The 21,708-nt window shown below is 34.7% G+C and overlaps 1 protein-coding gene across 4 annotated transcripts in view; it reads right to left on the reverse strand.

Annotated features, from left to right (window-relative positions):
* Nucleotides 1-21,708, reverse strand: part of dgt6 (dim gamma-tubulin 6) — a 248,962-nt gene that overhangs the window by 141,143 nt on the left and 86,111 nt on the right. For all 4 annotated transcript variants that reach the window (XM_090406343.1, XM_090406342.1, XM_090406341.1 and 1 more), the window contains exon 7: nucleotides 9,066-9,129. In XM_090406343.1, coding sequence (XP_090262469.1) covers nucleotides 9,066-9,129 — 64 coding nt within the window. The remainder of the gene's footprint in view (nucleotides 1-9,065; nucleotides 9,130-21,708) is intronic.

Raw genomic sequence — 21,708 nt, forward strand, 5'->3', positions numbered from 1 at the left:
TTTGAAGAGCTTTTCTCTTGGTACTTACATGCTGTTTTTAGATATATATACATGATTTATATACAAATTGTTTTATTCCAATGATTTCCGAAGTGCTTTCATATGAAAATCAGATGCTGACAACACTTATTTAGTCTGAATCTAGCATGTTCAAGTTACTCTTCTGCAATTTTTCTTAACCTCTTCAAGTGCGAAGCATAAATCTTACCTGGAATACTCTAGAGTAGAACTGTTCTAATTCTCACGTTCAATTATAATTTCCCTTTTTACAGATGGGTACTGAATTCATTTTTCTGACCAGGCCTTCTGAGTTCAAAAGCATACAAGAAGAATGTACAATGTACTGGCAAAACTTTCTCTGTGCTATGGACCATAAAAACTAGAGATAGCAAGAAGAACTACAGAAATTATAGAAGAAAATAGATAGAGGAACTGCAGTTAATATATGCCGATATGCCAAATTGCAGTCTATGTGCACTTTGATATGCAGAACCAAAGGCTATATAGGCAAAAAAAGTATGTAAATAAATTAAAATCGACTAGGTAATAGATAAAACCTACAAATATAGAAAAGAAATGGATTGAACAAATTGAAGTTTATTCCATTTCTTTGAACATGAGTATATTTTTGTTCATTTGGATGAAGAAAAAGATATTCAAATTCATTCAGGCAGGATCGTGATAAAGTTAAAACTATACTATAATACAAGGGTGGTATGAAAAGTTCTCAGCCTCTACCAAGGAATGCAACACAATCGGCAAGGTTTTTTTTTTTTCTAAGAGTTGATACATCTGTCATAAGGTTCCATGTGAAATTGCAAGTCATTCTATCAAGTAGTTTGTTTTATACAGCTGTCTGAAGCAAAAGTGTTGTATCTCTTGAAATGGATAAAATTGAGTATCGTGCAGTTATAAAATTCTTTGTAAAAGAAAGTTTAATGCCAAAAGAAATTTTGAATAACTGATTTTGTGCATCTATTTATTACTATGGATAATACTTGGATTCACCACTGCACACCAGAATCCAAACAGTGGACTGTAGGTTGTTCAGCGCCAAACACGGTTCCATCAGCAGGAAAGATCATGGCATCAGTGTTTTGGGATGCTAAAGGCATTTTGTTTATTAATAAAGGTGTTTTTGGCAATGGGAAAATTAAGGGATCTGCACCATGAATTGTTGGAACATCCACCCTATTCCCCAGATTTGGCTCCCTCTGACTTCTATCTCTTCCCAAAACTAAAACTTTTCCTTGGTGGTCAGCGTTTTTCTTCAAATCAAGAGGTGATTGCAGCTGTAGAGGGGTATTTTGCAAATCTTAAAAAGTACCCACTACAGGGACGGAATAATGGCGCTGTAGCATCACTGGAATAAATGTATTAGTCTTAAGAGAGATTATGTTGAAAACTAAAAATAATTTTGAAATTATAAATTCGTTTTTTCATTGTTAGGCCGAGAACTTTTCAGACCACCCTCGTAAGCTTCTGGGGTTAAATGTCTGGAAGAATGATGAGGCTCTGTAATGGATGTTTTTGATTGTTCATTGATTCTTATGTAATAGCACATTCTCTTGTATGCAGCTATGACCAAGACTAGAGTTAAGCATGTGATATGCAATGCATCCATGTTGCCTTTTGAATCCAATGTTACTGTTTCCTAGTACATGGCCTGAAGATGCTCTTGTAACAAGTGGCAAAATATGAGAGCCAATAAATCTTAATTTTTACATGTAAAAAGATTATATTTTCATGAAACAGATTGTCAAGAGTTTCCTTCACTTAATCCTAAAGATTGATTATTAACAAATGATGGCTAATTTGTTAATAATTTGTTATTATATAGAATTTCACAAAAGTCACTTAATATTTTGTGAAACAGTGCAATTTTCAAATAAATTTCATTACAAGTATATTTATTCTTTTTTGCATTAAGTGTAAGTATTTGTAATGTATTTGGCATTGTTTTTTTGTAATTTTCATTAAGTTTTTAATGTTTTCTTTGCAAATCCATAATTCATGAAGAATATTCAAAAGATTTTTTGTTATAACATCCTGCATCAAAGGAATGAAGTATTGTGAAATTAAACAAAACTTTTCAAGCTGTGTCTAATTTCATTATGACATTAGTAGGGAGAGGTCTATGAAATCTCCTTGAAAAGCTTTGTCTAATTTCACGGCATCCGGAGAGTTCATCGAAAAACAGTTTACCAAAAGACAATTCATCGAATAAACAATTCATCGAAAAAGCAATTTATCAAACAACAATTCATCGAAAAAGCAATTTATCGAAACGCAACAATTCATCGAAAAATCACAATTCATCGAAAATACGGTTCACTGAAAAATGAATAAGGCGTGTGGGGGCAAAGATGTGTGTGCAATTTTTTTTTTTTTTTGTTTTGGATTATTTTGAGAGGTATATATCTTTTTATTATCCTACTATTTATAACTACTATTTATACTACTTCGTTCGGAAAGCGATTTTTTTGGCAGGTCATACTGGTTGCAGTGAATGATATCCACTGAGGTGGGTATAGTTGAGATGTTAAAAGAACATTTCATAAAGGGATTTCATCCTCGTGAAATTTTTTAGCTCATATTCTAACCGTTGATGAAACATGGCTTCGTCACTATGACCAGAGAACAAACAACAGTCAATGGAGTGGAGACACAAAAGGTTCTCCATGGCCAAAGAAGTTTTGAACCAAACAGTCGGCAGGGAAAGTTCTTGCCATTGTCTTTTAGGATATGGATGTGTAAACCTTATCTTACCTCAAGGAAGGTGAAACTGTTACAGCAGCTCTGAAGGAATTGAAGGAGATACTGAAGGAAAATCGGTTCGAGAAACTTAGCACAGGCGTGTTGCTTTTGCAGGACAATGCACCTGCTTATGAAATCCAACAGACAACATACGACTTGGGATTTCAATATCTACCTCAAACACCATATTCATCAGGACTGGCGCTAGAAATTTTATCGCCACGTGCAGTAGCATATTTTTCCACCCCTTCCCCTTAAAAAAAAACTCTTTTACTTAATTATTTATACACAAATATAAATATATGCAAAAGAAGAAATCCATCAGAATCAAATCGGGACTGCGTGGTGGCCACAAGCAGTGGGATACGCGCAGTCACCATAATGTGGAGTTGCTCCATCATGCTGGAAAATGAGGCCCTACACATTTCTCAATCTGGGGAAACACAAATTTCTCTAGCATATTTAGGTATGCCACTCTTGTAATAGTCTCCTCATGGAAAAAATGGCTCAAAAATCCGATCATGCATGATCGCATTGTTGAGCCATATTTTCGAACCAACTCGAAAATTCCAAAACAGAAAAATCAACTTTAAGAAACATCTCTAGAAAATGGAAGACTACAAAAAAACTTGGCATGAATGTATAAAAAAAAGTCCTCCATCCTAAACTTATTTTCTATAAAACTGCAGAAACGGAGAAGAGAAAAATTCTACAGCTCATTTAATGAAACTGCTGAAAAGGACTTCAGCATCCTACGTTTATCAAGGATGTCAAGTGCCTTTATCAGGGCGTTTAACCTGAAGGTGAGTTAGCCTGTCTCATATGAGGATGGAAGGTTTTTCCTCTCTGAAACTTGGTTTTTCCCTTGCCGAAAAACAAGCAAACTGGCCTTAAATCCCTGCGTGTTTTTCCAATTCAGAAAAAATCACGCAAGGATTTAAGGCCAGTTGCTTCTTCCTTAATTCAAAACAACTCAACCCAATTCCAATTTCCTTTAGCACTGTGTTTTCTAACTGTGATCTGCCGACCACTGGCATCCTTCAAAAGTCGAATAAGACTTCCAACCGCTGTTCATCTAAATATAACACCAGATGAGTATGCTTCTAAAAGGTTAACAGGTTTGTTTTTTAAGACTCTTTATTCATCACTCCTTATTTTATTATTTTCCTTTCCTAGAGAATATTTTAACCTTTTATTTATTTTTTTTTAACAAACTGCACCGATCACCTCCTCAAAACCCAGAAATATACCCACACATATACTCCTCCAGTATTCTTAGCCTATTCCTCCCCTTATTAACTGCAATTACTTGCTTTCGAGGTTATTCGGGAGATAAGTGCATGTGGCACTCCTGTCATTGAGGAATAACAGAAACAGGAGTAAATAAGTGAAATGTGATTGAAAAATCTTCAGGAATGAATTTTTTTCAAGTTTTCCAATATTTTTACTCTGAATTCCTGTATATTTTATTATTATATTGTGAAAAATATTTACATCAAAGAATCAATTTATTATTAATAGTAGTTGTAATATTAATGATTAATACTATTTTCCCTCATGCTCCTCAATATAACGATTGTTGGTATAGCAATGCTGCTTTACTAAGGAATAATTACAGAACAATATCGATTCTTATTGTTTTTCTTGTCCGATTTGCCTATTTCCAGGAGGAAAAGCCTAGTCATCTCAGTATTAGGCCTACTAACTTACGTTCAGTAAATTTATTTATTTATTACATTTATTAATGAAAAAATTTTATTTGGATTCCGTATTTGAAACTTTTACAAAAAATGTCGAACCCTTCCAGTTTTCAGTTCAGCTATATTCGGGTCTACAAAGAATAGTGTCAAAATTATGTATACAATAACTCTCAGACTTAGCAGAATTCGCAGAAGTTTTCAGAACAAGCTGAATGCACGGTTCAGTTTTAGTTCGTAATGGATCACTTGTATCATAACATTTCCGTAAAGAAGTTCCTAAATGATATTAACAATTTCGCTCTGGCTGGATGAAATTTAATGAAATTTTTAATTTCAATCGACTAGACTTATTGTGACAAAATTTGGTAGAACGAATTTCTTAGCCTATTCCTCCCCTTATTAACTGTAATTACATGTTTTCGAGGTTATTCGGGAGATAAGTGCATGTGGTACTCCTGTCTTCTCTACAGATAAATCGCTAACTGTACAATGAAGCAGGATGTACACTTACATTAAATGCTCTAAAATGCAAGAAAATAATTATTACGTTTCAATGACCACTTAAATATGCTGTCTGTATCATGAGTAACGTTCCGCATTGTTACTGAAGACTTTTAAACAATACTTTGCAAGAAAAATGACTTTTCGATGAATTATGCAAGAATTCATGAAAGAATTGCCATTCGTTAAATTGTCGTTCGGTGAATTGTTTATTCGGCGAATTGCTTTTTCGATGAATTGTCTTTCGATTAACTGTTTTTCGATGAATTTGCCTGTAACCAATTTCACAACACTTCATTCCTTTGATGTGGAATGTTAAAACAAAAAATCACTCTTGAACATTCATGAATTATGGACCTGAAAATAAAATGTTAAACTTGATGAAAATTATAAAAACATCTCTAACACATTACAAATATTTGTTTTATGCAAAAAAGAAGAAAATAAATAAATAAATATACTTGTTGTAATGATATTTGAAAATCGCACCTGTGTTTTGGTGAAACACAATCCGTGTTTCAAAAAAATCAAATCGGCTAATTTTTATTATTTTATTTTTATTCCCGTATATATAGGAAGTAGGCGAGGCCATTTTTAGCCCTATCTAACTTTTGGAGACTGAGTGGGCAGTTCAATCTCCACTGGTACCCAATCAGAGATAGCTGGCCCAAGGCTATCACTAAGTAAGTGGCATGCAGTAAAGAGTGACGGCTCAACATGTGCCACCATCTCGTGGTCCCTAACACTCTTATTTAATGTCTGAAACAATGTGGGTTCTATGGTTGATTTTCTTGAGTTTACAGGAGAAAAAACCAGAGTTTCCAGGAGAAAAAACATGCTTGCCCATTCCAGAGATCAACTAATTCGGGAACTGGGTTAGTTGATCTCTGGAATGGGCTTTCCTCTAGTCGCCGACTAGACTTGAAATGAAGTCTTCCTTCGTGCAGTCAAGTGCCGTGGTGTGCAAATGCCACATCCACTGAGCTACACAGGCTCACAGTAATTAATGAAATGAAAGTAAAGATTTCATACTTAAAATAACAGCACATCATCATCAGTGCATAGAAACAAGCAAATCAAAGAAACGGGAATACAAGGTACATACAGCAGTTGGTGGTTTTACCAATTAAAAACTTGCCGTGTGCTAGAAATTAATATTAATAAAAATATTAAAAATTATTTTTGATGGCTGAAATTCAGTGAAATATAAGCAATTAATAAAACATCTTTTGATAAAATTATTTGGTGTTGTTAATACTGTTAAAAATAAGTCATGAATTCTTTTTTCCACAGAATGGCTATGAGAGGAAGATAGACTGCCCTTTACAGGTACCTCCATCTATCAAGAAATTATAACCCTACAAAAACACAAATTAAACAAATAAGCTGCTTAATGAAGTTATTAGTTGATCAAAATACTTTGGACAAGTTGTGCACTCATTTTGGAAGAACTCATTTATATGGCCTCCCAAAAATTCATAAAGAAGGTTATCCAGTAAAAGCCATCGTGAATTGTATGGACTCTCCCACATATAGAATCGCTAAATTTTTGTCACGTTCATTAACTGCCTATACTGGACAATCCAGATCATTCATCAAGAATTCCACACATTTTCTTGAGAAAATCAAGGATATTTAAATACAAGTATCAAATTTGTTAGTCAGCTTCGACATTGTTTCCCTCTTTACCAATATTCTCTATCCATTATCGGACACTGTTGATTTACTATATGATGATTACCCTCCTGATATTGCAAAGATTTTTGCATTTGCTATAGAATCAGGATACGTCGTCAGCTGGAAAAACGAGATCTATAGACAAGTTAAAGTATTGCCATGGGTAGCTCTCTGTCTCCACCCACCTTGTGCAAACTATTTTTTGAACCTTCCAGAAGATACCTTGTTCTCATCCATTCATCCCCAACGCTCTCATTGGTTTCATTATGTTGATGATGTCTTTGCTGTTTGGCCTCATTCTGTAAATAAACTTGCCACTTTCCTACAACAGATCGATAGCCTTCACCCACACATTTAATTCACCATGGGGAAAAGAAAAGGCTGGTAGTTTACCATTCTTGGACATCCTTATGTGCACAGCCTCTGGTAATTTATCAACCAGTGTTTATTGAAAACCTACCGTTACTTGCAGATATATTCATCAAAAGTCTGCTCATCACATCTCTCAAAAAATTGTTATCAAGTCTTTAATTAATAGAGCACATAATGTGTGCTCCTCTCCCTTAAGCTTACAACAAGAACTTGTCACTATCAAAATATTAAAACATCTCTAAACCAATTGGTAGAAAACATCTCTAAAACAATTGGTAGAATTTTGAAGTATCATCTCATTCCCACATATTTTCCTATCAACAAAATTTCTCATCTATTGCCACCTACAAAAAACAAACTGTCACTTCTATCATTAGCTGATGCTTACCAGGTATCTTGTGAATGTAGTCTAACATACTTTGTGCAGACAAGCCATTCTGTGGAAAAAAGAATTAATGAACACATCTTATATCGAATACATAAAACCTCAAAACTTGGGTCTGGCACAACATAGTATTGACACTAAACACAGTATCCAGTGGGATGAAGCTTGTCTTCTCCATAGAAACAGGTTTAAATATGAATGCCTTTATACCACCAAAAATAGTTTTTAATAATATTTATTAATATTGATTTCTAGCACGCGGCAACAGTTCTTAATTGGTAAACCACCAACTGCTGTATGTACTTTGTATTCTCGTTTCTTTGATTTGCTTGTTTCTACACACTGATGATGTACTGTTATATTCAGTACGAAAAAGCTGTACTTTCATTTCATTAAAGTTAATTACAGTGGTTATCGTGTAATTTATTGTTTAGTCATGCCACAGGTACCTTTAAAAATTGTAGAAGCTGTTGAAATGCTAGTTTGTAAAATTAATTTACACTTAACTTTTTACAATCTCATTATTATTATTTATTAAAACACTGAATAAGGAGTACAAATGAAATATGATACAACAGATGCAGTAAATATTTAGAACAACAAGTGATAATAGATTAGTAAAAAATAATACTACATATGTTATTTAGATATCCATCCTACAATTATTTTCCAAGTGATAATATAGACATTGATAGTAAAAGAAAAGACTTAGGAATAAAGAACAGGAAATAGAAATAAATTAAAAAGAACTGTACAACGTACGTAACCAAGGGCCATAGCCATACTGGTTACAATAAAAATACAATATAGGCGATACAAAATAACTAAAATATTAAATAACTATCTATGAGGGCACACAAATACACACAGAAAATAACTGAGACATAATATATAACATTTAGAGTAATTTTCTATAACATGCGTTTAAAATAAAAGGCAATGTTATCAATTTTATCATCATTAACAATTTTAAGTCAACAGCATTGGCAATATAAAAAGAAGACCAAAATGAATAAATACTAAAGATTACATGAGTTAGTCAAAAAAATCAGTTCATGGTTTTAAACTGCCATTAAAAAAAAAAACTGCATTAAGAAGCTAGCTTTACTTGACAATTACAGAACCATCTATATGATGACAAATATCACTTTTTACTATTCTGATTTCAGGGACAATTTTTAGCATCATGAACAAACATATATAAGAGATGTCAAATTAATTCACATAAGCCTAAGAAATGGTACAGAAATGAAACTTAAACCACTTGAACTGTAAGCAGATTTGGTACACTAATGGAATTAAATAAAATCAACAATTAATTCATTAAACTTTTTCCAAAATAATAACTGAAGATAATTACCAATCAACTTCAGTTATTATTCTTGCCCAAAATTTGATTCCTTGACATGGGCGTAAGAATAAAACACCTAAAGAAAACATCAAACAAGAAATTTCATTTCTATCCACAAAATTAAGGGACACTTCATTTACTGTCTGTAATACAACAAATAAATAATTAGTTTGCTGAATTCAGTTACTATATCAGAACCTTCTGAAGTGTTCCTTCTTTGCATTAGTGCAAGTGTCATTGCATTATGTAGTTTGGTTTTTAATTGCTCAGATAAGTTGTGTTTACTTATATTACAAATACAAAAGAATACCTCACAGCTTACCTTTCGAAGTTGCTCTCCAAGCAACTCTTGAAGCAACTCCAAAGATGGTATTTCACCTTCTTCACTAGAATCATCACAAAATAAAATTAAAAATATATAAATATCAGTTTCTGGGTATGTACCTATAATAACACATTTTCAATGGACATAAGGAGTGAGAATTTATATGACAATCATTTCTGATACTAATAAAATACTATGATTTATTTAATATGATCAGATTTTCAACCAGTTCAACAGATGTTCTAGTAATTACAAACACTAATCTAGTTCTCATACTTATAAACTGGGGTGCACAACAGTTAGGTTCTCATTCTTGCACCCTGTGAGTACACATTGGGGAAAGCTAAAGTTGCTACCAATCAAACACAAGTGATCAAACTAAAATGCTCCCAAATTTCTGTCCTAAAGGATCCCACCAGGAGCCAGGCCTAAAAATAATAAAATTTAATATTGAAAGTCTTTCCAATGTCAAGCAAGATTTCGTTGCAAATATTTGCAGAGATAATAACTACAATGTGCTCAGCCTGCAAGAAACTCAAGAGGGGAAGGCACTGCCAGACCTTTTCATGGTATGAAACTCAAAGAGATACCCTGTGATAAATATGGTAGTGCAATATTTACTAAAGAAGACTTAATTCCATCGTCCATTGACTCAACGAACAACAGAAACATTGAGATTATTACAATCGCATTTAAAAATCTCAATCACTTCAGTTTATAAACTACCAGAAGAAGCTTTCTCCTTTCCCAACATCCTCCTCAATAATAATGCATACATGACTAATGTTGTATTAGATGACTTTAACAGCCACAGTATTAACTGGGGTTACACAAAGTCCATTGAAAATGAAGAACTTGTTGAAAAATGGGCTGAATTTCTCTAAACCTGATACATAATCCAGAACTCCCTGCATCTTTCAACAGTGGCAGATGGAAGCAGGGCCTCATATTTGTTAGCTCAAAAATATCCAACACTTTTGTTAAAAAGATTTTAAATCCCATTCCACATAAGCAACATAGACCTATAATGCTTCAATTCAACCCAGCCATTATGCCTAACACAGTCCCTTACAGATGATGATTTAATTTCAAGAGAGCTAATTGGAAAGGTTTCGTGGAAGATCTTGACCATACTATAGAGCCAGTCCCCCCAAACTCTCAACCAAACACATCCTACGAGGATGCCGCACAAACTACATTCAAGGCCTTTCCAATGATTTACAAGTCCATGCTTGTATATCACTGGTACATCAAACTTGTTATATGCTAATTACTTACAACTTTACAACACCAGTCACTTCTCGGAGGAGACTATCCATGCAGGAGAAAAATTATGCTGAGATGGCAGAGGAAAGGCATACCTCATGGAAAAAAGAAATAGAAGTCCTTGACATGACTTATAGTAGTAGAAAGGCATGGAACTTAAGTAACAGCATTAGGAAGGATTTCAGTAAACCAAATGAGCATTCACAGGTAACAGCTAATCAAATTACTCACCAGCTGCTACCAAATTGAAAATTCTATAAAACACACCCATAAAATAAGATTTAGAACCCCAAGTGAGGAACAAAATATGATTAACTCAGATTTCACAATCACTGAACTCAACACTGTCATAAACCTATTAAAACCTACAAAATCTGCAGCCTTGATATCTTATGAACAAACCAAACATTTTGGATCCAGGACTAAAGATTGGTTATTAAACCTATAAACCACTTACCTCGGAACCATAAGGATACCAACTATCTGGAGACATGCTAAAGTGGTGGCCTTACTGAAACCAGGGAAAACTCCAACCATAGCAAAAAAATTACAGACCTATATCACTAATCAGCATCCTCTTTAAACTCTATGAACAATTAATTTTAAATAGGCTGCAACCTCTAATTGAACTCCATCTTATTGCTGATCAGGCTGATTTTAGACTAGACAAATCCTGTACATCACAAATTCTCAACCTCACTCAATATATAGAAAATGGTTATGAGCAAAATCTAGCCACAGGAGCAGTCTTTGGCTAGACCTAACTGCAGCATACAATACCATAAACCATCTCACACTCAGAAATAAAATATATGGAATAACTACAGACTATCACCATGTCCTCCTGATCCAATCACTTTTGGAAAACAGATGCTTTTTTTTGTGGACCTCAGGGGATAGGAAGAGCCACTGAAATCCCCCAAACAAATGGTCCCACCCAAGGAAGTGTGTTATCACCATTACTTTTCAATATCTATATCAATGATCTCCATCTTTTCTGGAATTAGAAATTTTATCTATGCTGATGACCTTGCCATAACTACTCAATCAAATAATTTCAAGTCCATTGAAACTACTCTATCACTTGCCTTAAATAGTCTAACCACATATTATAACAGTAATCAATTAAAACCAAACCCCTTGAAAACCTAGACTGGCCTGTTCCACCTTAACAATAAGGAAGCCAACAGGAAGCTACAGATCTCTTGGGAAGGCTCTAATGCAGAACATTCCAGGAACTCTGTCTACCTCGGTGTCTCTCAATCTCACTCTTTCATATAACACACACAGAAAAAACAAAGGCAAAAGTTAATGCAAGAAACAATATACTAAGAAAGCTTACTTCCTCCAAATAGGGTGCAGACCCTAGCACACTAGGATTTTCTGTCTTGGCCCTTTGCTATTCTTTGGCTCAATATGCCTGCCCTGTATAGGCCAGATCCTGCCATACTGAAAAACTTGATCCAGCATTGAATGAAAGCCATCTCTTAATTACAGAATGACAAACTAACACCATTAAGAGACCTGTACACTTTGGCTGGTATTGCACCCCCCTTCAATTCAAAGATCTGCATTTTCAGCTGATGAAAGAAGCAGAAGAATGATGAGCACCACCCACTATTTGCCCAGACTACAGTGCCCCAAAGACTAAGATCCCGACATAGCTTTTTAGAAACTGTTGAACTACCTAAAAACCCTCTAGAGACAAGACTTCAACAATGGTTTGCACTATACCCTGAAAATAATACTGGTATTCCAACAGCCGAACATCTTCCACGTTGTGCGCACTTGGACTGGAACATTTTTTGAAAAGCCTCAGACTATGAACTACAGGACACTGCAAACAAAACCTCATCAAATCAGGCTACCTTACTGGACCAGACAATTGTGAGTGTGGAACACCCCAGTCCATGGAACACCTTTCTTGCACCCTTCTTCAATCACTTTGCACAAAAGAGCAGTTGATTGTGCAAGATACTGGAGGAACATCAGACCATATTTATTGTATATAGATTATGTATAGTTTCTTTTTCCTTCATATTTCATTTATTATTCCCTATATAATTTACCTATTAAATTTAAGCTGTTCTCATTTATAATGTATCCTAATTTGTCGTAAATAATGTTGTACCAATTACTTACTACTGTACACCACTTGTGTTCGGATACGAAATAAACTGCTACTTTAACTACTTTTTTTTTGCCAAACTACTACAAATGACCAGAGATAATTTGTATATGTTGATGCCGTTGATTATTACAAGTAACTCTGACAGTGAAATTACCTAAATGACATAACACAGCTTCATATGATAAAGAAACAAATTATGTTGTATCACTCATCAGAATGGAGAATTTCTGCAACTTGCAAGAATCTCTCTCTGCTATCATAGCAATGATGAAGTAGTTTGATCTTAGCCATTGTCTTGCTTCCATACCAAGAAGTTTGGAAATTAATGGAATGATGGTGCTGCTGCAATGCTTACTGTCATTAGATTGTTTCTGATACATGTTGCTCAATACTTATCAATTTTTTGTGTATCCTAAGAAAGGAATTTCAGCTCCAAAACTGGCCTGAGTGACAAAGAAGAGATCAGATCCTGATGAATGAACAGAGGACGGTGCTAATTTTATGTTTAAGTAGAACTATTACCAACTCAGGTCAATTCTATACACAGTATAGTTGTCTCATATTTTTGTGTCTTCAAGGGAATATTTTTCAAAGAAAGCAGTTTTAGTTTTACTTTGATATTCATTACTGATAAAGGCATTTATTAGATACTTCATTCCCTGCTGAGTGACAAAGCGTTCTCTCAGCAGGGAATTCTCTATTAGATGATGAATCTTGCCTAGCATAGATATGACTGACATAATGGAAATAATGGCAAACTTAGATACTTATGTGCATAGGTTGACAGCAAATATCAAAATTCAGTTTACTGTCTTGAGTTTTCCTGACCAGAAAATTAGTTCCCAACATGGCTAAACTAGAAACAGTTTTTCCATGTTAGGAATATAGTTAATTAAATTCCAAATTAAATGATGCACAACTTCATGATTCACTGAGAAACAAGAATCAGTAAAATTCACATTTCTAAATTATGAAGACCATGTTTTAAATATTTCCACTAAGGTAAGTATTTTTCTTTGAATGAGTATAGTAAGAACCATTAACAAAGAATTTTTTCCTGATCTGATTTTGTTTTATATTATATTTTCATACAGAATGTGAAATACTTTATTTAAAAAAAAAAATATTTAAGCACATTATTAGTTCATAGCTAAGGAGGGACATAACATGCAAGAAAACGAGCAATAGTCTGATGTCCTACATCATAAGTCAGTAGAATTTCATCAGAAATTTTAAGTGTTTGTAAACTTGAAAATCAGTAACTCCATAACCAGATAAGGTAGAATATATTTGGCTAAAATCTGTGTGAACTCTGTTAGAATACGAAGAAGTCATATGTAGGGAATAATAAGCTCATTCTTGATTTTGTTTGAGAATTCATTACTATGCTGTTGCAAATAATGCTGTTGTGATATCATTTAAGGTCTTTTAAAATGGAGCAGATGCTTGTCAAAATTTCTGCATTTTTTCTGTTAGTCTTCAATAGTCAGGAAGACTAAAGTTTCCTTCAGGTGGTATAATGATGGTTGTTTTTCAGCTGTTCTATAGCTTCATTATTAGAATGGACAGTCTACTGATAATTTGCAGAATTCAAACCTAAACCTGTTTTAAAATGTAATGATTTTTTATTTTTATTTATTTTTGCAAGATGGCTGCTATTTAGTAGTATCGGTTCTTGAGGGGGGGGGGGGTCCCTAAAGAAATTTACTACTAAATATCCCAGGTGTTAAAAGCATTAATAAAATCTTCACTGGCAAGGAACCTTCAGTGTTATCATGTAAAAAAGCACATCTCAAATTTTTCTCAATTACAGAGCATATTAAGTAATTGTTTCCCTCCTGCTTAGGTTTCCTGTTAACAGATGTGCCAGAAACAGCCACACACAGAAAGAAGGAACTGTTATTAAATGCTAAGTTTTGCATTACTGTGGGATGCAATACTTTTCCTTTGGGAAAAGTAATAAATCATGTTAAAATCGACTACAACACACAGATGATATTAACAAAATAAAACAGATGGTTTAACAATTATATGAATGTAGCAAATCACAAGATATTTTTGAGATAAAAAGCAAATGTCCATCATATCCTAATGCAGTGCGATTCAAATATTTAAAGAGAGAACAAAACCTGATTTAATATGCACTTTCTTATTGAACCAGCTGAGATGTGCAACATTTCAGAAGCCTTGTTGAGTTTGATGCTATTGCAAGATATAGGCAATCTGTTTGCTCAGAGGACTTGATGATCCTCATTTGATACACCTAAGGCAAAGTCTAACTTGATTTCTGGATTCTCAACATTTGATGATAATCACGTGCTAAGAATTATGAACACTTGTCTGATTCTCAACATCTGATGTGTTCTGCCATATAGATTTTCCAAGATATTAGCCTGTTGTTCTTTGCAGCAGATATATACCACATGAATGGCAGCTTCTGTAAACTTCTTTTTGGAAGAATGTAACAGTTAGAGATACATAAGATTGCAGAAGACCCTGTAGAAGTTGGGGTGAAGGTTATCATTTTTTCATGCTGCTTCAATATGTTTGCTATTCTTCCTACAAGTTGAATATAAGATACAGTACAGCCAGCCTGTACTTTTGGTTGTCCTAACCTGGATTTTTCTTGAGAGGCTGTTTCAGGATATTTTGTGACTGTTTGGCATTTATAACCATTATAGAGTTACACTAAGCAACTAGTTCCTGGTTCTGCTAGTCATCACTGAAATGCTGTACATTATCATATCACACAGATGCTGGAATGCAACATGGAGATATCTTCCAGTATATGTTTGTTCTGATCAGTTACCCAGGAAAATAAAAATAAAATAAAAAGAAAGGAACCTGTTGTCTTCCAATTCCATAAAGCAGATGCAGGCTGTTTAAGTAGCCTAAGCTTCACTGTTGTTCTTTAAATCCTGGCAAGATGATCAAAATGCAAAGCAGTTCTCTAAAGATCAACTTTCATAAGATTCTGCATATAAGTTTGCTAGCAGAGGTGAAAGCAATGAGTCCATCACTAAACCTTCCTTCTGTTGATGGTGTATCACCAAACTGAAAAGAACTTATTGTCTGCATAGAGTAGAAACAGTTTAATGATATCAGGAGTGAAAAATGCCTATAAAAGACATTAAATGCCATCCTTTGAAAGATTTGTTAACAAGCTAATATCAAGGCTTGTTAGGCATGGGAGAGGATGAATCGAGAGGATGATTCTAATCGATATACCAATATCGATTAGAATAACTCCAATGTTAAAATGATCTTCTCAATGAAGTGCTAAGAATTCCTCAAACAGACTATTTTATCTATGTACTGAGACAGTATATATATATATATATATATATATATATATATATATATATAAAATAGTCTCAAATAACCTCAAGCAAATGAGCTATGGAATAGAATCCACCTGTGGACAAGATTTTTTGTATGTATTCAGGTGATAGGTGCATTTCATCACAGTACAAGATCAGTACCCTGCTTATTAGATGCTTAAAGTGGCTTCCATGTTTACTCTGAAAAATAGGATTACCAGATTATCTAACTTTCAACTAACTTATAATACTAAGAATGATGTACTATAGGTTTACAATTCTTCATGGATTGGAATATGATTAAAAAACTGTTGGATACAATAAATAAATTGGCTTCAGTACATATGAAGAACTTACAGGGCTACTTAAAGGGCACTGTGCATCCACTTTACAGTAGAATTAAAATTTCGGGATTCTCTGAGCAGAACAAACACCTATGTTGTCTACAGAAAACAGCAAATATCTTGGGGTACCATCATACTACATTTGATCACCAATATAACAGACAAGTAACCAAAACCCCATGTGAGGACAAACATTTCAAACAATGATGAGAAGCAGAACCAAGAACTACAGCTCCTCCATGCAACCTTAACTGTGACTACAGAGGGGATGTACATTACTACATACTCAAAGCATGTTCAACAATATCGATTAGCCACAATATTAAAGCAGCATGAAATAAAGATAACCTTCATCCTCTCCCGTGCAATGTCTATTCTTATGTCTACTTAAGCTGTTACCTTTTTCTTAAGAAGAAAAGCCTACAAAATATACTACACATGTATCTGCTAACACAAGTGACTCTGGAAAAATGTGCATCTATTAATTTGATCTCTAAATTATCTCTCTGTAAATCTAGTTAACGCTGTGTAAAAGCAATCTCTTTAAAGAAATAAATAAACTGGCACAGTCTATTTACAGAGAGATTAATAAGGCAATCCAAATTCCTGCTCTGGTGACCAAACAGTACTTTTCCCAGCCACTTCAAATAACCAATAAGCAGGATATCAAAATCAAGTCTCACATTATGCAGCGAGTTCACTTTCACCAATTTCCTAATAGGTACCCTCGAGGAGTACATATACTATGACAGTACTACATGATTAAGTTCACATAATTACCGATGTCCTCAAACCACCTTAAATTAGCTCTGCTGACACATTAAATCAAAGGTTTTATTTTGAGCCCGGCTCTCAGATACATAAGAAATGGTTTGAACACTGTCATGTATATTACTATTATAATGTTTTGAGCTAATTATCTTCTTATTCTACACAAATTTAAACTAAGTGCTCCTGCCCATACAGCTTTGATTATTCTAATGTATATTTCCATATTTAATTTGCCATCACTAAAAACTGAGTCTAAATAGCTGAAATGTACAGCTTCTACATTCAGGATGCAGTTGTGGTTTTCAATGTTTCTGTCTATTTTCATTGTCTTTTTATTGCTGCTGTTCATGCCAGATTTGTTACAGTTTTTATCATTTTAGTTAAAGAATCATGAAGACTTGTATTATATTTGTTCAGGAGTACATCAAACCACCTTCCTGTACTTTCTTCAATTCTAACTGCTGACTTACAAATTCAAGATATATTACATAATTCCATTTATCCCATATAACTACAGCATTCCATTCACACAAAGGTGATGTAACTATATAAACCTATCAGTATCTTTCAAGTAGTGGTGAAGATTTTGGAAAAGTGGGTAAGAGCTTGCATACAGAAAATGGTTGATAAAGAATCTATAGTTTGCAATGTTCTTGTTCAGCATGAGTTTGCTAAGAAAAGGTCATGGTTGAGTAACTTGCTCAGATTCTATAATAATGTTATAATTGAATCAGACAAAGAGAATGAATACACGATACTTTTGGACTCTGCCAAAAGGATACAGCATGGGAAAACTTGCATAAGCACAGGATATAAGATTGAATTATAAACTAATAGCTTGGATTAGAAGATGGTTAAGTAACATATCAGGGCAGCATATGAGATGGCATGAGTCTGCAAGACTTAAGGTGACCAGTATCGTACACTGTTCTTCAGCCTTCAGATTAATGAAAGTGGAAAGGATTTAGAGAGAGAGAAAATCCTATTCACATGATACAATTGATGTCCAGGATGATTTTCAATGGATTTTTCCAATTTGCAACCTATTCTGAAGAATAGGCCAGAAATATGGATATTTCAAAATGGATGATCAGCTTGATGTTAGTAAATGTAACATTATGGATGTTGGTATAATGAAATATCCAATGCCATACTGCACTGGTGGGATTATGTTAGACAAAATTGGTCAGGCAGTTTTAGTAGATAGAGTTGAAATTTAGAGACATACAGTAAAGATTGCAAATACAGGAAAACCTCACTTAACGTGATTAATTAATCCATCAATTAATGCGTGCTAAGCAAAATCCTGTTATGTGAGTACAATAAACAATAGGGATAATTATAATTCATCCATCAGTTAGTGTAAATTTGAAGGAAAAAAAAAAAAAAAAAAATTAAAGTATAAGCTATATTAGAAGATAAAATCAAAGTTAATAAAAATTAATTGCCTAAATTTTTATTTAATGTTCAAACATTTGATTGAGCTACTTTTTTTTTTTTTTACAAAAAAAAAATAAGTAAAGTAAATCAATCGAATCATTCCTGTTTTGTGACCACATTTTTTATTTAAAAAAAGACTGTTTTTTTTAAAAACTAAACAAGTACTAAAAAACAAACCCGACAAGTTTCGTTAGTCGTCAGACTAACATCTTCAGGGGTAAAGATAACAGTTTAAAGCACAAACTAAGAAATTATGAAAAAACAAGTTCATTTATTGGTATTATGAACATCAAAAAAGTTCGTTCAAAAACCAAATAACAGACCTATACAACCGTTAATACGTGTTGGCTAGAAACAATGCTATTTGATGTCGTGTTCTGTGGTTAACTTTCACTCTGTCTGAGGTCTGAACTGGGTAAATTTTTAATAAACGCGGACAAACTTGATTTAAGATTAAGCCTTGATTTTTGTTGCATTGTGTAGGAATTTTAATCATATTTGCTGCCTCATTGAATTTTCTTGGGAAACAGATTTTATCTATGTAGGACATGTTTGTTCTGTCCCAGAGTACATCATGACCAGTAGAAGCTGTGTGAAACGCCAAACCAGACTTATTTTCTCTCTTTTTTTGTATGTCCTTTTGTTGTTCGCTCATGTGGATTTCTCCCGATCTCCACATCTTGCCTACTTAGCAGATGCCACAGCGAATATTATGAACTCCTGGTTTTTTCATTGGGTGATGTGGAGGTTTCGGAGAATGAAAAGATTCTGATATTTTTTCAAGTTGCAGGAAAGTCTCTTTTATGTTGTACTTGTAGAGAAGTGACTTTCCTGCCACTTGAAAAAATATCAAAATCTCTTTGAAGTTCTTCTGATAAATGTTTCCCAAATTTGGGGCAGTCTCATACATCCAAATTTGTTGAGGTTTGGCATGTTCCTAAGGGCTGACGCTGATTCCAATATAGCCCGCTAGGTGCTATATTGGAATCAGCCTCAGGACTTTAGAACTTTAGAAACTTTAAAGCCATCAGGACTTTAGAAAAACGTTAGCTTCCTAGCTTTGGTTCTCATTTGCTGTTATGTAGTACTTGTGCGCACTTGTCTTTGTAATAAGTTCCCAAGAAGATGGCAATGTGACGTTTGTCAAAATATCGGAAAGTATATATTAAAGTTTATTTAATTTATATTTCTAGTGTACGCTGTCAATTCCTTAATTATTAGTTATCATGTATAACCAGTGTATAAGTCTCTCAACAAGAATAATGATCATCCATGGAGATTCCTTCGCCCGCAAGGCCTGCCATTACGGCAAACTGAAGCTGAAGTTATCCAGACAACTTAATGGTCTGGCATTCCTAAACGCTGCCGGGATAATCAAGTCATCCCTAACTCTGTAAAATTTAAACACCGCTTCGTCTCACAGAAAGCTCTCCGTATCTACAACCGGGCGAGCCAGGCTTTACTTCAGGAGCAAATTACCGCTACACGCAGTTCCCTATCCGACATAAACAGAGCTATATTAACGCTAGAAAATGAGCTTTCACATACGCTTAATCACAAGCTTTGGTCAGTCCCACATGACATCTCGTGTACGGCAGCTAATAAAGAATTCGAACAAATACGGAGCCGACATATCAACAAGCTTGATAAATTAATAAAGAACCAACAAAAAAACCAACACTGTAGTTAACCTTTCTTCACCTATCTTGAAGCCTGAAGCACTCAATGCTCTGTCACGTGGTCACAACTTCACCATTGCTCCTAAAAAATTATCGGCTGAGGAATTAATGATCCAAATTGAACGCGGAATTCGCCACCTTCCAAACTACATCGCCAACGATATCAGATTGGATGAAGCCTGTGTTCTCACAAAAGCAAAGCCTCTAAAATCCAACTTATCCATTAGTGAATACAAGTCACTACAAGAATTGAAGAGAAACAAAGAAATAGTGATCACCAAAGCGGATAAGGGGAACGCCACTGTGGTACTCAATCTTAATGACTACACAGGTAAGCTCAAGGCTTTACTATTAGATCGATCCACTTACCTCCCTATTGAATATAATCCCACCAACTCTCAAATTAGAAAACTCCATAGGCTCCTTAAGAAGGTCACTTCTTGGCCTGTGGAGATTACCAACAGACTGAAATCCTATAACTCTAGATCCCCCCTGCATATATGGGCTCCCAAAAATACATAAAGAAAATGTGCCATTACGTCCCATAGTGGATGGCATTGATTCCTCCACTTACAAACTAGCCAAGCATTTAGCCAAAGCGCTCTCACACTATAATGGCAACACACCATCACACATAAAAAACTCAGCCCACTTCAAAGCCAGTATAGAAAACCTTACATTCCAACATAATGACATAATGGTCAGTTTTGATGTCTCTTCCTTATTCACGAATGTCCCCCTCAAAGAAACCTTAGAGCTAATCCAAGCTAGGGGTGAGATATCCTCCCGATATCTCAGCCCTATTTCAGTTTACAATGAACTCAGGCTATTTCGTTTGGCAGGAAAAATTCTACAAACAGATAGAGGGGACAGCCATGGGTTCACCACTTTCCCCACCCTTGGCTAACTTCTTTATGGAGACTTTTGAAGAGAAAGCCTTAAACTCAGCCCCACAAAAACCTACCATATGGCTTCGCTATGTGGGCGATGTGTTCACTATTTGGCCACATGGCCCGGATTCACTCCTCTCCTTCCTAACACACTTAAACAACCAACACCCTAGAATCAAGTTCACCCTGGAAAAAGAGAAAAACAATAACCTCCCCTTCCTAGACACACTAGTCACCCGCCAACCTGATGGAACCTTGGTTTTCTCAGTTTATAGAAAACCCACCCATACAGGTAGATACATTCACCAACAATCCCATCGCCCCCCCCACAACAATATGGAGTTATTAAGACACTATTCAACAGGGCAAAAATAATCTGTTCAAATGATCAAGCCCTAACCACTGAACTAAATCACATCCGTGACACTTTCTCAGCCAATGGCTACCCCCCCCCAAAAAAAAGAATCCAAAAAAATACTTAACCCAGTTATCCACAACCCACCAACCTCCTCCCTTCACAAAAAAGATTACTCTAAATCTATCACCATTCCCTACATTCGAGGCACCTCGGAAAAAATCGACAAAATTTTAAAAAAACATGACTTGACCACCTGTTACAGACCACATAGAAAATTGGCATCCCTTATCTGCTCCACTAAAGACCAACCACTTCCTCTAGACCTATCTGGTGTATACCAGGTCCCTTGCAGCTGTAAACTGTCCTACTTTGGCCAAACAGGCAGGACAGCAAATATCAGAATCTCAGAACACAAGGATTACATCCGATTTCACAAGTACA

Source organism: Typopeltis vanoorti, chromosome 16 (genome assembly GCF_054136105.1).
Source record: "Typopeltis vanoorti isolate ZY-2024b chromosome 16, IOZ_Tvanoo_1.0, whole genome shotgun sequence".
NCBI classification, from domain to species: domain Eukaryota; kingdom Metazoa; phylum Arthropoda; class Arachnida; order Uropygi; family Thelyphonidae; genus Typopeltis; species Typopeltis vanoorti.